Source organism: Rutilus rutilus, assembly GCF_951802725.1.
Source record: "Rutilus rutilus genome assembly, chromosome: 3".
In the NCBI taxonomy this organism is placed as follows: Eukaryota; Metazoa; Chordata; class Actinopteri; order Cypriniformes; family Leuciscidae; genus Rutilus; species Rutilus rutilus.
The window spans coordinates 56,189,300-56,205,565 of record NC_140211.1 but is presented as its reverse complement, the minus strand read 5'-3'; the positions used below and the strand labels follow the sequence as shown (position 1 = coordinate 56,205,565).

The window sequence follows — 16,266 nt, the reverse complement described above, 5'->3', positions numbered from 1 at the left end:
AGAATTTTTTCCTATAACAGAGCTGAACTACTGAGCTTGATAACCCTTGTGAAAAAGAAGTAAACTTTAGCAAACTTTAAAAAAAAAAAAGTAGGGTACAACAGGGCTAAAGGCACACCAGGGAAAGAGGCGCATTCGACTTTATTCTCTTTCAAACCACTAGATGGCACAAAAAATCTACTCAGTACTTTTCTTAAAGCAACAACATGGAACTTTTCCTCTGCGGTCGCCCTACAGGTTGGAAGCGGAATTGTCCATTACCGCTGTCGTAAAATGATTTACGGTTACTGTCAACGCATTCTCATCCTCATCCCCAAATCGTCACTTTCAAACATTCTTCAATATCCGACGCACAAAGCACCCTTAGCGTCAATATGAGACGCTTCGGTTATGGGTAGGTTTAGGTCTGTGGTAGGGTTATGCGTCTCATATGGACGCTAAAGGGTGCTTTGTGCGTCAGATATTGAAGAAATTTTGAAAGCGTCAGTATATGACGACTTGGGATGAGAACGGGCTGTTACTGTATATGAAGCATGCAGGTTTTTTTCATATGGGCAATGATAATATTATTAATCTTCCTCCTTTCATAATTTATACATGTTTAATAGACTAAACATTTTAACTCAAACATTTGTGATTTGCATGTCGTTTGCAATGCTCAAATCTGAACGAGAATGATAGCGATAGCATCCTAACCATCTTAAACTAGCATGTTAGTGTTTACTAGCTACCAGATTGATAATTCGCTCATCTACTAACGTTAGCTGATTCATGAAGATAAATGGAGGACCAGATAGTTTCCGTAACGTAGCCAGGCAGACAACAGATTAGAAAAACTAAAGATAGTATGCAAGCAATTTACTTACTAGTTCAACAGCATGACGGCCAAGTCAGCATCGGTCTGACGATAAGCTCACGCCAGCGAGCAAACGCTCGACCAATATTGATCCTCGTCCTGCCTTTCAGTTTATCACTCTCCCTTTTCCTCTTCCGACTCTACTCCGACAAAACCTTGGACTTCTTACGTTTCGCTGCTGCTTCAGCCATGACGAAAACACACGCACGAAAACAAACGCGCTGGTTGGCCTGTCACGGCCGAATTTGAGGAAGTGATTGGCGAAGTGACGTATGCCGTAAAGCAGTCGAATTTTGTAGTTCTTTTTGAGCTCTGGTTACTACCCGCACCCCGAAGTTACATAGTGCCAGTAAAAGCGATACAGACCCCGTCAGGCTCTGGCAGACGTGTCATTCAACCTATTGTAAGTCGATGTACCATCACAAGGGTCTTGGAAATATATTATGAAGGTTGAAAAACTACATGTTGTTACTTTAAAGCTACAATGTGTGATATTTACCCCATCTAGTGGTGAAATTGTATATGACTAACCAGTGGATATTAGTTTCTGTTCCTTTCAATTCTGAAGGCGTTTTAACTCCTACGGTGGCCGTATTATTCCAAGATTAACATGGCTTCCAAACTGCGCCTTTAAAACTATTCATCACCTGTGATCCGTCGCAGCACAGATTTATGTTACAAGGTAAACAATACTTTTTCACCATTGACGCAAGGAAAAGTAACGCAAGTTATACTAGAGGTCGTTGTGGCGTTATACACAACCATGCTATGGTTAGACAAGCAACTATAAAACTTAGAATTTACATGTAATAAGGTTCGTAGTTTCGTTTGTGTAGGAAGGAAGAAGACAGGAGTCGGCTGACTGGGACACTCACTTTTATTATCTCTTTTCACAATAAAACAAAAGGTGCGCACAAAGCGCCTTCACCGTGATAAACACAGCTTCTCACAAAACAATAATCTCAGCGTTCAGCTTGCTCTCTCTCCACGTCAGCGTCCTCGTGAGGTCCCAGTCCAAAACTCTCTTTCCATATCTCTCGCTCTCCCAGGTTATATGCAGTCTCTCCACGCCAATTACTGCAATCAGACACAGGTGTTCATCATCTGCACTTGACCTACTTACTCACCGCTCGGCCCCCTCCTTTCTCTCCTGCTACAGACTTCGCTAAACCACGCCCCCCTTGCCACATACCCCCACCGCCCGACTCAGGCCGGGGAGCCATCCGGCCTGCAGCCTCCCCCCCCCTCCTCCTGGAGAGGAAGTCAGCCACAGTCATCTGTGCACCCGGCCTGTGGATCACCTGGAACTTAAAAGGCTGTAAAGCTAGATACCAACGAGTGATCCGCGCGTTGGTATCCTTCATGCGGTGGAGCCACTGCAGGGGAGCGTGGTCCGAGCAGAGGGTGAACTCCCGTCCCAAGAGGTAATAGCGGAGGGTGAGGACGGCCCACCTGATGGCTAAACACTCCTTCTCTATGGTGCTGTACATCGTCTCTCTCTTTGAGAGCTTCCGACTGATGTACAGCACCGGCCGCTCCTCACCCCCCACCTCCTGGGACAGGACTGCGCCCATCCCTCTGTCCGATGCGTCGGTCTGCAGAATAAAAGGGAGAGAAAAGTCAGGGGCATGTAAGAGTGGGCCGCCACACAAAGCAGCCTTTATCTGAGTAAAAGCCTGCTGACACTGCTCCGTCCACTGAACCGTATCTGGTACCTCCTTTTTAGTCAGATCAGTCAGCGGGCTGGCGAGGTCCGAATAATTAGGTACAAACCTTCTATAATATCCCGCCAGCCCCAAGAACTGTCTAACCTCCTTTTTGGTCTTGGGTCTTGGACAAGTTGCAACTGCTGCTGTCTTATCAATTTGGGGACGCACCTGTCCATGACCCAAGTGGAAGCCCAGATATCTAACTTCCACCCGCCCAACCGCACACTTCTTCGGGTTGGCCGTGAGTCCAGCCCTTCTCAGCGTCTTCAGGACAGCCCGCAACTGCTGCATATGCCGCTGCCAATCACCACTATAGATGATGATATCATCCAAGTAGGCAGCAGCATATGCAGAATGCGGCCGGAGAATCCTGTCCATCAGACGCTGAAACGTTGCTGGAGCCCCGAACAAACCGAAAGGAAGGGTGACAAATTGGTGTAATCCGAACGGCGTGGTGAAAGCGGTCTTTTCTTTGGACATGGGTGATAAGGGGATCTGCCAATATCCCTTCGTTAAGTCCAGTGTCGAATAAAAACGAGCAGTACCCAGCCGATCAAGCAATTCGTCAATCCTAGGCATTGGATAAGCGTCGAATTTCGACACAGCATTCACCTTCCTGTAATCCACACAGAATCTGACCGAGCCGTCCGTTTTAGGAACTAAAACTATCGGGCTCGCCCAGTCACTGTTGGATTCTTCTATTACTCCCATTTCCATCATTGACTCTAATTCACTCTGCACTACTTTTTTTTTGTGTTCTGGCAGGCGATACGGCCGGCTGCGAACTACCACACCCGGCTCGGTCTCAACGTGGTGCTGAATGAGATCTGTCCGACCAGGCAGAGGCGAAAACACATCGGCAAATTCTGCCTGCAAATTCTTTATGTCAGTGAGTTGGGATGGTGAGAGGTGGTCTCCCCCAGGGTCCAGAGCGAGGGATTGAGTTTTTATAATCGCTTCCGGACCGAGATCCTCCTCTCCGCTCACCACCATCGCCAGCATCACTGACTCCACCTCAGACCATTTTTTCAGGAGGTTGAGGTGGTATATTTGATGTGTCCCGCCTCTATCTGTTCGTACTACCTCATAATTGAGATCCCCAACTCGCCGTGTGACCTCGAAGGGTCCTTGCCACTTTGCGAGTAATTTCGAACTAGAAGTGGGAAGTAATACAAGCACTTTTTCTCCCGGTGCAAATTGACGCAGTCTAGCCCCCCTGTTGTACAACCGACTTTGTCTGTCCTGAGCCTGTAACAAATTCTCCATGGATAGCCGCCCCAAAGTGTGGAGTTTTGTTCTCAGGTCCATGACATACTGAATTTCATTTTTGCTATTCGAAGGTCCGTCCTCCCAAGTCTCTCTAAGGACATCCAACACCCCGCGAGGCTGACGTCCATAGAGAAGCTCGAAGGGGGAAAACCCCGTGGAGGCTTGGGGGACCTCCCGTACAGCGAACAAGAGGGGTTCTAACCATTTATCCCAATTTTTGGCGTCTTCCTGTACGAACTTTCGAATCATGGTTTTCAACGTGCGATTAAACCGTTCTACCAGCCCGTCTGTCTGTGGGTGATAGACACTGGTACGAATCGCTTTAATGCCCAATAACTCGTAAAGTTCGCGTATCGTTCGTGACATAAACGCCGTGCCTTGATCGGTGAGAATCTCTTTCGGGATTCCCACCCGGGAGATCAATTGAAACAGTGCACTCGCCACACTTTTAGCGGAAATAGTGCGGAGTGGAACTGCTTCGGGATACCGCGTTGCATAGTCCACCAGGACCAATGCAAAGCGGTGTCCCCGTGCTGACCGTTCTAATGGCCCGATGAGGTCCATACCAATTCGCTCGAAGGGGGCCTGCATTAAGGGAAGTGGGCACAAAGGTGCTTTTGGGTTAGCCGGTGGGTTTACCAACTGACATTCACGACAAGACGCACACCACTTGCGCACGTTCTCGTGAATGCCCGGCCAAAAGAATCGGGCCATGAGACGGTTTAGTGTCGCTGTTTGTCCTAAATGCCCGGCCATTGGATTACAGTGAGCCGCCTGGAAAAGCATTTCCCGGCGGCTTCGAGGTACTAATAACTGAGTTGTATCCTGTTTTGACTGGGCGTCTTGGGTCACCCGATACAACTTATCTTTTAAAATTGAAAAATAAGGATAGGAGAGCGGTTGGTCAGGGTGGAGAAGCTGGCCATCGATGGATCGAACCTGATCAAAAGCATGTTTTAGCGTATCGTCCTGGGACTGCTCCAGGGGAAAATCATCGCGCTCGGGAAAGTGGATTCTTTCCAAAGCGCTCTGTTCCCCTGAAACAGTACCCAGAGGTTCCAACTCAGCTTCACCCAGCTGAGCAATCGCCTCCTCTCCCTCAATCTTTTTTCCCCAAGAAGCATCCGTACACAAAACCCCTAATAATTTATTAAAGTCGGGCCAATCAGTCCCCAAAATTAACGGATGCCGGAGGTGCGGATTAATCGCTACCTCCACACTATGTTTTTGACCCCTAAATTTAATTTCCACGGGCAATATAGGATAATCCACCACATCCCCGTGTACACACCTTACCTTAACCATGCGGCCGTTATCCAATGCCTTAGGTTGAATCAGGCTTTGATGCATGGAGGTTTGGTTACAACCTGAATCCACCAAAGCCTGATAGGTACCCCCCTTGATACTCACAGGTATCTGGTACTGGCCAGCTTGATCGGGGGCAGCTCGTGGGGCGTCGGGGACCCGGATCAGCGTCCCCACCTCCATCACTGGACACCGATCGATAAAGTGACCCGGGTCCCCGCAGCGCCAACAAGCCGGCCCAGGCTTCCCCTCCGCTCTGTGGGCAGGAAGCGGGTCAAGAAATTGGCGTGGAGAGAACGCCGGCGCCGCTTGAGGGGGCCCCGATCCAGCAAACGAGCCCCCTCCCCGGGTAAAGGCTCTAGAAGGTGCCGCCGGCTCGCTCTGGCTCCCCGTCCTCCACCGCGGCAGGGGTTTCGGCGGCAGCCCCCCTCGGGTCCTGGGGAGGGGGACAGGTCTAGAGGGAGAGGGAGAGAGAGAGAGAGAGAGAGGAAGAGAGGCAGATGGTAGAGGTTCGCCGACCCCCAGACACGCCACCATTTGGTCCTCCGCCAGCTGGATGGCCTGATTCAGCGACGTCGGGCGGTGGCACTGGACCCACTCTGCAGTTCTCTTTGGCAGTCTTGAGATGAACTGCTCCAGTACCACTCGGTCGATGATTCCCTCGACGTCGCTTCCATCGGCCATCAGCCACTTGCGGCAGGAGTCCCGGAGCTGTTGTGCCATGATGAAGGGCCGGCCGGACTCTTCGAGGCTCAGGGTCCTGAACCTCTGTCGGTGTTGTTCTGGGGTCCGGCCGACCCGCTGTAGTATGGCACGTTTAAGATCTTTATAGACCAGGAGATTCTGGACTGGCAGTTGGTGTGCGGCTACTTGTGCTTCTCCGGAAAGCAACGGGATGAGCCGCATTGGCCAGTCCGTGGAGGGCCATCCCCTATCCTCCGCTGACCTTTCAAATAAGTCCAAGAAAGCCTCGGGGTCATCCTGTGGCCCCATCTTGTTCAGCGGCAGCGGTGAGGATATGTCTTTAGATGGTTGGGGGACAGCCCTAACCTCCCGGTCTATCCAGCTCCGGAACAGCTCGCGGTCTTCATGCTGGCCTCGGAGGAGCGCTTCAAAACGATGGTCTTGCTCCTCCTTTATGGCCAGCAGCTGTTGATGTTGTTCTTGGTGAAGACCGGCGAGCGTTTGTATGATGTCCGCAAATGGCGAGGCTGGCGGGTTTTGCATGGCGGCGATGATCTTCTTCCGTCCCGGGTTTCGGCACCACTGTAATAAGGTTCGTAGTTTCGTTTGTGTAGGAAGGAAGAAGACAGGGGTCGGCTGACTGGGACACTCACTTTTATTATCTCTTTTCACAATAAAACAAAAGGTGCGCACAAAGCGCCTTCACCGTGATAAACACAGCTTCTCACAAAACAATAATCTCAGCGTTCAGCTTGCTCTCTCTCCAAGTCAGCGTCCTCGTGAGGTCACAGTCCAAAACTCTCTTTCCATATCTCTCGCTCTCCCAGGTTATATGCAGTCTCTCCACGCCAATTACTGCAATCAGACACAGGTGTTCATCATCTGCACTTGACCTACTTACTCACCGCTCGGCCCCCTCCTTTCTCTCCTGCTACAGACTTCGCTAAACCACGCCCCCCTTGCCACATTACACAAATAGGCTGAATTACCTGTCGAGACGAAAGCAGGCAACTTCGCCGTCCGTTTTAAAATCTTTGCTCCTCATGAGCTCTTTCCATCTGGGAAAAGTTACTCCAATATTGACTTTGGTCTTGTTGATTTGCCTGTCGCGTTGACGTTTTAATTCTCTCTTTCGCTTCCTTGGCGACTCTGCTACATGTCCTCGAAAATAGGCGTGATCCTCCATCTTCGGCAATCTTTCAAATCTGCCGGCAGTCGCGAGTAATCTCCCCTCGCATTCGTCACGGTGTCACTGAGTGTAAAACGCGAAAGGCGAAGCTAGAATTTCCAGGTATGTCCCTCTTTGGCGAATGTATTTTCAAGATGGAGGCGCAACATGGCTGCCGCCATTCAAGAGACTCGCTCGTATGTATTCTAAATGGCAGATTTTATGCTTACGAGAATACTTTATTTGTTGGTGGAAGTAATTACACATGAATGAGCACATATACTTTTGATAGAACAAAGTGTTTTTTGCTAAGAATCAACTTAAAAAGTTACACAGTGTAGCTTTAACAACCGCTTTTGATGATCGCGGGCAGTTGATCGCGATCCAGACGCAGTCTTTTGAAAAACCTTTTGCTGAATGAAACTTACCCACATTCAAGTGTTGGTTAAAAAAAAGAATGCATGAAGCTACTGTAGAATAAAACGTTTCTTTTTTTTTCTGTTCTATCTTTTGATGTATTGCATGTTAAAATTAGAATCAAGTACTTTGGCATGTTAGTCAACATATCAAGAAAGTGTCAAGCGTCTTTAAACAAAATGCATTTTAAAGTAAACTTTACATTTTTAAACATTATTACAAAAGTGCACTTTTTAAAGAAACAGACATGAAAGTGTACTCTCTTTAAGTGCACTTAAGCAGCTTTTTATTTGATTAATATTATATTATCTACAAGTATACATTTTTGAAATAGATTTTAAGGGCACTTCTTTTTCACAAGGGAAGTCTTAGTAAGGAAAACAATAAAATGCCGATAAAGTCTGTAAGCATCTATTCAGACTGTTTTAACAACATGCATACATTATTTTTTTTTACAGTATATCACCTTACCCACAAGGTCCCACTCTCCATTAGCGATATATCCTGTGATGTCAGCATCAATCATCTGCAGGTCCAGAGACCATCCGCCATACGTCCAGGAGCCGAACTTCAGATCACACCTCTGAAGGTCAAAGGGGAACCAGCGAACATCGATGTAGCAGGTGCTTTTGAATATCCCTGTGAACATAAATGTGATTTTCAGTGGAGGGAAATCAAACGGATCTTCCAGCAGCATATCGGAGAGCACTTTAAGCCATAAAATAAAAATAAAATACTTATCATTGATCATCATTACTATTATTATCATAAAATTGCATCTCATGCAAAAATGAGATTTATATGAAGCATAACAGTGATGAAAATGAACATTTGGGGAACTGTTCAATGAGGCGGCTGCCACAACATAAATTGAAGATGCCAGTAAAGACATACGTATGTAATTTAGCATGGATGGTTCAGTGCTTTCATTCCCATAAAGCATAACTAGGCTTCTGACAAAGCTTTATGGAGGTTCAGGAGAAGGCAATCTCTTCAATGTCACTACATGGAGAATTTACTGCAAACTCACTGCCAGGACCACATCTCCTCATCAATCAAATGTTTATCTCGGGATAGAGCCTGCTTCAGCTTTCACAGCAAGAAACAAGAGGAGAAAACTAAATGAAGTAGTGGAGGCGAATGCTGAACAGGCAAATCTACATTCACATCAAAGAGTTTATCAACTCTTTAGACCAAAACTAGAAGTAACATAAGGAGGTATGTTTAGCTTTCCATATAATCATACTTGCTGATTTTTTGCTTAATGGAAATTAATTTAAATGTGCACTACGTAACCTTTGGCCAATACAAAAGTGGTTTTGGATTTCATTTTACTGACACTTACTAAAGCAAAGCATTCCATTGCATAAATATCCAAGGTGGACAGTAACAAAGTACATTTACTTGAGTACTATACTTAAGTACACTTTTTGAGTATCTGTACTTTACTTGAGTAAACTTTTTTTAAACTTTTTTAAAAGTAAAAAGTTTCTGGAAACTTTTTACTTTAACTTCACTACATTTGAAATACAAATATCTTACTTTTTACTCCACTACAATTCTGTCAAGGTCCTTGAGTAGTAATAATATTACTCCGCTCCACGTCGTGCCTAACAACGCCCCTTAGCTGTTCTAAATTCACTGTAAATCACGGCTTTGTGGGACTTATTGCTTTTATAAAACGGTTACTCCATAAAAATATTCATTTTAATATTTATTTTATTCATAAAATAAACACCAGCAACAAAAAATATAACATTTTACACATGTATTCCTCCGCCAAGCAATGTAGTTCTAAAGAGGTTGCTAAGCAACACATGCAGCAACAAAGAATCACAAACGGCAGTTGCGCAGTAACACTAATGTAATGCGGTCACAGGTGTGTGTTGTGTTTGTTGAGTAATTTACAATGGCTTCGAATGCGGCTCAACCAGTCAGAATCAAGGACCGGAACAATCCGTTTTATAAAGTAGTAACGTCAGTCAGGGGATGATTTTGGTTGGAAATGAAAGTCGGTTTGACGTCAGAGCCCAACGTCGGTTTAACATAATAAACATTTTCAGCATTGGGTTTGGTCTTCTAAATGCGAATTTTGTCATTGTTTTGGAGCTAACTAGCTTATAGATAACAGTAAGGCAAACATATTCGAACTGAAAGCCAAAAAACTTGAAATAGGGCACTATTTGAGGGAACAGCCATTTGGGTGTCCGAAACCATTGTGGACGTTACTGAGTGCACTTATTCAATCTCACATTCAATCCCACTACTGGAACTGTGTTCTAGTAATAAGATATTTGATATTGATATGAGGATAGGCAGGCAGGCATAGATTCAGAGACATAAGGGACTGTAAATATTACATACAACAATGCAACAATAATAAAACAATGCATTGACATTTACTTTTTACTTTTAAAAAACGAGTACTTCTGTACTTTTACTTCAGTAAAAATCGGTCTTTACAACTTTTACTTGTAACGGAGTAATATTTGACCAGTAGTATCTGTACTTTCACTAAGGAAGTTGTGTACTTTGTCCATTTGTAATACATGATTATTTGTCACTAAGGGTGCTTTCACACCTGCCTCATTTAGTTCGGTTGAATCGCACTAGAGTTCGTTTTCCCCGTTGGTGCGGTTCGTTTGGGCTGGTGTGAATGCGGCAATCGCACTCGGGTGCGCACCAAAAGCGGACCAAACAAGCGTACCGAGACCTGCTCGAAGAGGTGGTCTCGGTACGCTTTGAAACGAACTCTGGAGCGGTTCGTTTGTGGTGAGAACGTGATCCGACCTCGAACAGAACCAACTGCCAAAGAAATGCGCATTTTTGGACTAAACCAGTTGCCGTAGTCAACTGCGCTGTGATTATGGGATGAGGAGAAATGTTTGTTGACAGTTTGCACTCGCGGACAAACTTGGAGTTGTGAGGAGGTGCGGAGCCTGATAGAAATTATTAACAGCCGCATCCTCGCTTCATTCTCAAATATTATTGTTTGTCTAAAGTGGTGTAAACTATAATAACCTATGACCAAGGATACAATCAGCCCACGCAGTCGTCTCTCCATAGTAAACGGTGGCGTGTTATGCACGCGTCGCCTCCTCCTGAAGTGACTCGCCGCGTGCATTGAATAAAAATTTTTTTTAAGCCGCATCCCTCGCTTTGGACAAACTATATAATAAACTATGACTAGGGATACAATCAGCCCACGCAGTCGTCTCTCCATAGTAAAAAGTGGTGTGTTGTCTGCCGGATGTTCCTCCTCTTTGCTTAATTCCGGGAGTTCTGTTGGAATTTTCCCGCACGTTAATTCTGACAATCTTAGTGCAGTTATGAAAATACGTTCAAGACCCATCTGGCCAACGAGTGATGTGGATGTTGTCACATGACTGCATTTTGGTTCGTTTCATAAACTGATCCGGACCAGAGCGATAAGTGTGGTGTGAAAAGAAACCAAAACGCCTGAAAAATGCTACAAAGTGTCATTTTTCTCCCTTGGTCCGGACCAAATGTACCGAACTACAGATGTGAAAGCACCCTAATAGGCCTATACATTTTATTTCCACAACAAAAGAGTGTGTTATAATAAGCTTATCGAGATTGAGTAGTGATGTGTTTCTGCCAGGTAATTGTGACTTTACAGAGTTTATCCTATTTTAGTGTGTTCACACTTGGCAGGTTTGGTTCCACTGAAACAAACTTGGGTGTTTGATTGAGGGTGTGTTCACACCTGTAGTTCGGTTCTCTTGTTTTGGTCAGGACCAAAAAAAAAAAGAGTAAGGGTGCTTTCACACCTGCCTCATTTAGTTCAGTTGAATTAGTTCGTTTTCCCCATTGGTGCAGTTCGTTTGGGCAGGTGTGAATGCGGCAATCGCACTCGGGTGCCACCAAAAGCGGACCAAACAAGCGTACCAAGACCACTTCTTCGAGGTACACTTTGAAACGAACTCTGGAGCGGTTCGTTTGTGGTGAGAACGTGATCCGACCTCGAACAGACCCAACTGCCAAAGAACTGCGCATTTTTGGACTAAACCAGTTGCCGTAGTCAGCTGCGCTGTGCGTTATGGGATGAAGAGAAATGTTTGTTGACAGCTTGCACTTTAAGCATGGCAGCCAAGGGGGTAATCTTTCATAAAAAACCGAAGCTTCCCCGGGGGCCGCCATCGATTAGCGGACCCTCACCTGCTGTCAGCATTCCATTGACTCCCATTCATTTTGGCGTCACTTTGACAGCGAATAACTTTACATCTGAGGCGTTTAAAGACTCCATTTGCCCATTATTTATTTCTAAAGAAACACGAAAATGTATAAAAGGCTCCATTACCTTGTATCTTACGTTATGGCCCCGTAGAAGCAGTTTTTGTAAAAATAGGCTAACGATTGCGTCATAACCACGCGACTCTCTGTCGCACAGTAGAGAGATTACCGTATAGACAGGAGGAGAAGCTCGCGGGCAATCGGGGGGACGTGGAGGCAAAATGACAAAATAATTCATCAGAATACTTCGCAAAAGTTGCTCCTGCTCCTAGCTCATGGACAGCTCCTACTCACACTCTCCGTCTCTGCAAGTTTTCGAAGGGAATGATTCAGATTTCTCTTGGCACAGCTACTAGAAGACAGATGGGTTGCTCACGTCACATCTACGTCGTCAAGCTCAGTTTGAGTCTGTGCAGTACGCTCAGCCATCAGGAAGTGAGTGTTTCTAATTGACTTCACTTTTCTCTGTTGAATCCAATGGGGTCGCTGTGTCCATTTCTTTTACTGCCTATGATGGCAGATCGCGGACAAACTTGGAGTTGTGAGGAAGTGCGGAGCCTGATAGAAATTATTATTAACATTATTTTCGAGCCGCATCCTTGCTTCATTCTCAAATATTATTGTTTGTCTAAAGTGGTGTAGACAAACTATATAATAAAATATGACCAAGGATAAGGACCAAGGACCAAGTGTTTACTTCCGGGAGTTCTGTTGGAATTTTCCCGCACGTTAATTCTGACCAATCGAAGTGCCGTTATGGAAATGCGTTCAAGACACATCTGGCCAACGAGTGATGTGGATGCTGTCACGTGACTGCATTTTGGTTCGTTTTATCATAAACTGATTCGGACCAGAGCGATCAGTGTGGTGTGAAAAGGAACCAAAACGCCTGAAAAATGCTACAAAGTATAATTTTTAGCTAGCCTGACAACGTCAGACTTCTTACTTTCGCTCAATTTCATTTCGCTTCTGTACTCAGTCTGAGACAGCGTAATAGCTTTCCGTTTTCCTCCAGCCTGAAAACAGCCGGCCAATCAACGAACAGAGGGCGGGCTGAGAGCCGTGACGTAGACGCTGATTGTACCGTGGATGCGTAGATTTACTTCACATAATCTGCAAAAGTCGTTCACAGCCATGTTCACTCCGGTATTTCGCTCGATGGTTTTGTTTTCGCATCATACATGTGTTTACAGTGGAAGTTAGATGCGGCTGAGCATGCGCATAACACACGCCATAACCAAACGTTATGTGATTGGCCTACGGGAACCAATGGTTTTAAACTTCAGACAAGCACCTCCCCGCGAGAAAGAAAACGCTTTTCAATTATGCCATGCCAGACTCTGTCTACGAAGCAAAGCGAAGTAGCAGAGTTTGGTATTACCAGGCTAATTTTTAGCCCTTGGTCCGGACCAAATGAACCGAACTACAGATGTGAAAACACCCTAAAAAAAGATTTTTTTGTATCTTTAGGGTTGGTGTTAAAAATGACAGTGTGAATGTTAAGTGAACCAGGACTAAATGTTGCATATTATTTTCTTCTTCCAAAACTGTAAGTGCGAACACACTCTAAGTTGTGACTTTGTTCATTGTGACTTCATCCCTTATTTTAAATTTTATATTACAAGTACCCATTTTATTTGTTCATTCTGAGCTTGAAATGGGCGTAGAATAGTTTTTTTTTTTGTAGACCAAGTGGGAAATATGACTTGTGGCTCCATAAACATCTGAACAGTATACCTGGCGGGAGGTATTGGCAGGCACCAGAGGAGTTCACCAGCACATTAGTGTGAAATGTGGCGTCAAACCTTTCATCGGCACTGTGGAGAACACAAGAATCATTTTAACTAAAAAGAACACAAGAGTGATTTATGAACATCTCAGAGAAACACTCCTGATTAGTCCAATACAAAGTAAATGCAATTTACTAACAGCTGTAGTAAGCACAGGATTTCTGGAAAATGTCAAATTAAAATTGCCTTGCAGTTTCACAGATGTGTTTGTCTAAACTAATTCTCATTCAGATAATGGAGGCATGCTCAAGAATAAAGAATTAAGTCTCAGAACTAAACAACATGATTGTCCAGACCAACACAAACAATACATAAATCAAATGAAATTGCAACTTTGCACCAGTGGTCAAATTTGATTGCATTTTAGTTTCCATGTCACGATTCACTGACCTGATTTATCTGACCTCAAAGTAGAGGCGAATTCTGCATTTTCTGTGGCAGATTCCACTACAACTACTCCTGCTTTTCCAGACAGGAACAAATGAGGCCAAACCTTTTTTTTTTTCATGACACAGTGCAAACTCAGTGTCCATTCTGTGTTAGCAGCACTTCTTCCAGGCAATTTACCACTCTCCAAGAAGTCCTTCATGTACAGGATTTACACTTGAAAAGCTACTTTGGTTTTTCTTTTCTCGCTAATGGCACGTATGAATTTTTCGATGACTCCTGTGTGAAGAACAAACCTGTTATAAAGTAAGATGTCAGGCTTCCAGATCTGACTGTCAGGGAATCTTACTTTCGTCACTCCGGGATATTCAGAGGAGTTCCACTGAAGATAGTAGTCATACCAGTACTAAAACAAAGAGTCAGACAGCAGATCACATAATGCACACACATTTATGCTTTAAAATGTATGCTTGGTGCAAACTGAATTAGGCATGCGAACCTGAATATCATGTCAAATGCTTATCAGAATCTAAAGAGCTTAGGGCAGAAATATTGCACTGTATATATGAAACATGACCATGAATCATAATGCATAAATTCTGGTAAGAATTATTTTATGGAGCAAAGTCAAGGACATGACTGCTGAGATCTAACACAGTTAATAAGGTATTCAAATTCATTGGCGCGCCTGGTGGTATATGTATATCCAAGTATATCTACATATATAGATTATAGTCATATAAATTAGCATGTAAATCTCAACTGCTTGATTGCTTGTATCATCACAGAATATCAAGTATATTATCGTCCACCTCTAATCTGCTAAATGTGACTAGATTTTATGAACATTAACATGACTTGCTGCTTTGAAACGATGTGTATTGTGAAAAGCGCTTGACGGTAAGTGTTGTTGTCTTACCAGCTGCAACCAAATGTTGGTTGTAAGAACTTGGTTCTTCTCATCCTGTAGATGGAGGACAAAGATGCACTTTTATAAAAACTGAGAAGAACCACTTCCAAAACAAGTTTAAAAATCATAATTTACACAGTCTTAACTCTTCAGACACAAGTGTCAAGAAGAGTGCACTGCAAAACATGCTTTTCTTACTTGGTATTTTTGTCTTGTTTCCAGTCCAAATATATAAAAATTATTAAATCAAGATGCATTTACTAAAGTAGTAAAAGGCCATTAGATATTATGTCTGGTTCTCTGGGGAAATAAATCAAAATTAAGTGAGTTGTTGCTTAAAAAAAGCTAAATGATCTGCCAATTGGGTAAGAAAAATGATCTTTATTCAAAAGGAAAAAATATTTTTTTCTTTCTTACCCCATTGGCAGATCATTTTCCTTGTTTTAAGCAAAAACTCACTTCATTTAGATTTTTCCCCCCACAAAACAAGACATAATATCTAATGGCATTTTACTTAGGCTATCTAGTAAATGATTCTTGATTTAAGAATTTTTAGATATTTGGACTGGAAACAAGACAAAAACACTAAGAAAAAAAAAATGTTGCCTACTTTTTACTGAAATAATATACTTTAAAAGAATATAAGTGAGAACTGCATGTAATGTTTTTGGACACTTAATTGCATGTTTACTGCAATTAAATGAAAATGTATTATAGTTTAATTAAATTTTAAAGGAATAGTTCACTTAAAAAAGTATTTCTTCTGCTGAACACAAAGGAAGATATTTTGAAGAATGTCGGTAACCAAACAGTCGATGGACCCCATTGACTTCAGTAGTATTTCTTGTCCTACTATTGAAGTCAATGGAGTCCATCAACTGTTTGGTTACCGACATTCTTCAAAATATCTTCTTTTGTGTTCAGCATAAGAACGAAATTCATACAGGTTTGAAACAACTTGACGGTGAGTAAATGATGGCAGAATTTTTTTTTTTAAGTGAACTATTCCTTTAAATGCTTTAAGTTATCTGACCATTCAAACATTCATGTTACTACAGATTGAGAGATATTAAAATATGATGGGGAAGTGATCTCAACAGTAGTGTACAAAGGGGTAAAACGCGTATTTGACTTTATTCTCTTTTAAATCAATAGATGGCACAAAAATTCAGTTTTTTTGATGATGCACATGGTAATTTGGCTGAAGGCTGACGCGATCGTGAAGTTAATTCTGTGCTAATTTGATCTAATATTTCATGTTTTAAAAAATGTTGTAGATTTATGTAAAAAACTTAAAAATTATTGTCTATATTTTGAGACAAAGGTCTCGTTAATGATTTTCAGTTTTGTTCAAGGTAATTAAAGCAACAGATTCTCAATAAAGGAAGAATATGTAAAAGTATGGTATTTGGGGTAAAAAGGCTCAATAATTGACATAATAAACAGCCGACTGACTTTTCCATTGACATTAGAGCAGATTCAGACGGGAAATACCATATTAAGTTGGGTTTCCACCT

General features: G+C 43.4%; 1 protein-coding gene across 1 annotated transcript in view; it reads right to left on the bottom strand.

Moving 5' to 3' along the window:
- Positions 1 to 16,266, bottom strand: part of chrna7a (cholinergic receptor, nicotinic, alpha 7a (neuronal)) — a gene marked incomplete at its 5' end in the record, with an annotated part of 28,390 nt that overhangs the window by 10,492 nt on the left and 1,632 nt on the right. Inside the window, 4 exons of the mRNA XM_084405085.1 lie at positions 7,880 to 8,047; positions 13,400 to 13,479; positions 14,136 to 14,245; positions 14,759 to 14,803. Coding sequence (XP_084261211.1) covers positions 7,880 to 8,047; positions 13,400 to 13,479; positions 14,136 to 14,245; positions 14,759 to 14,803 — 403 coding nt within the window. The remainder of the gene's footprint in view (positions 1 to 7,879; positions 8,048 to 13,399; positions 13,480 to 14,135; positions 14,246 to 14,758; positions 14,804 to 16,266) is intronic.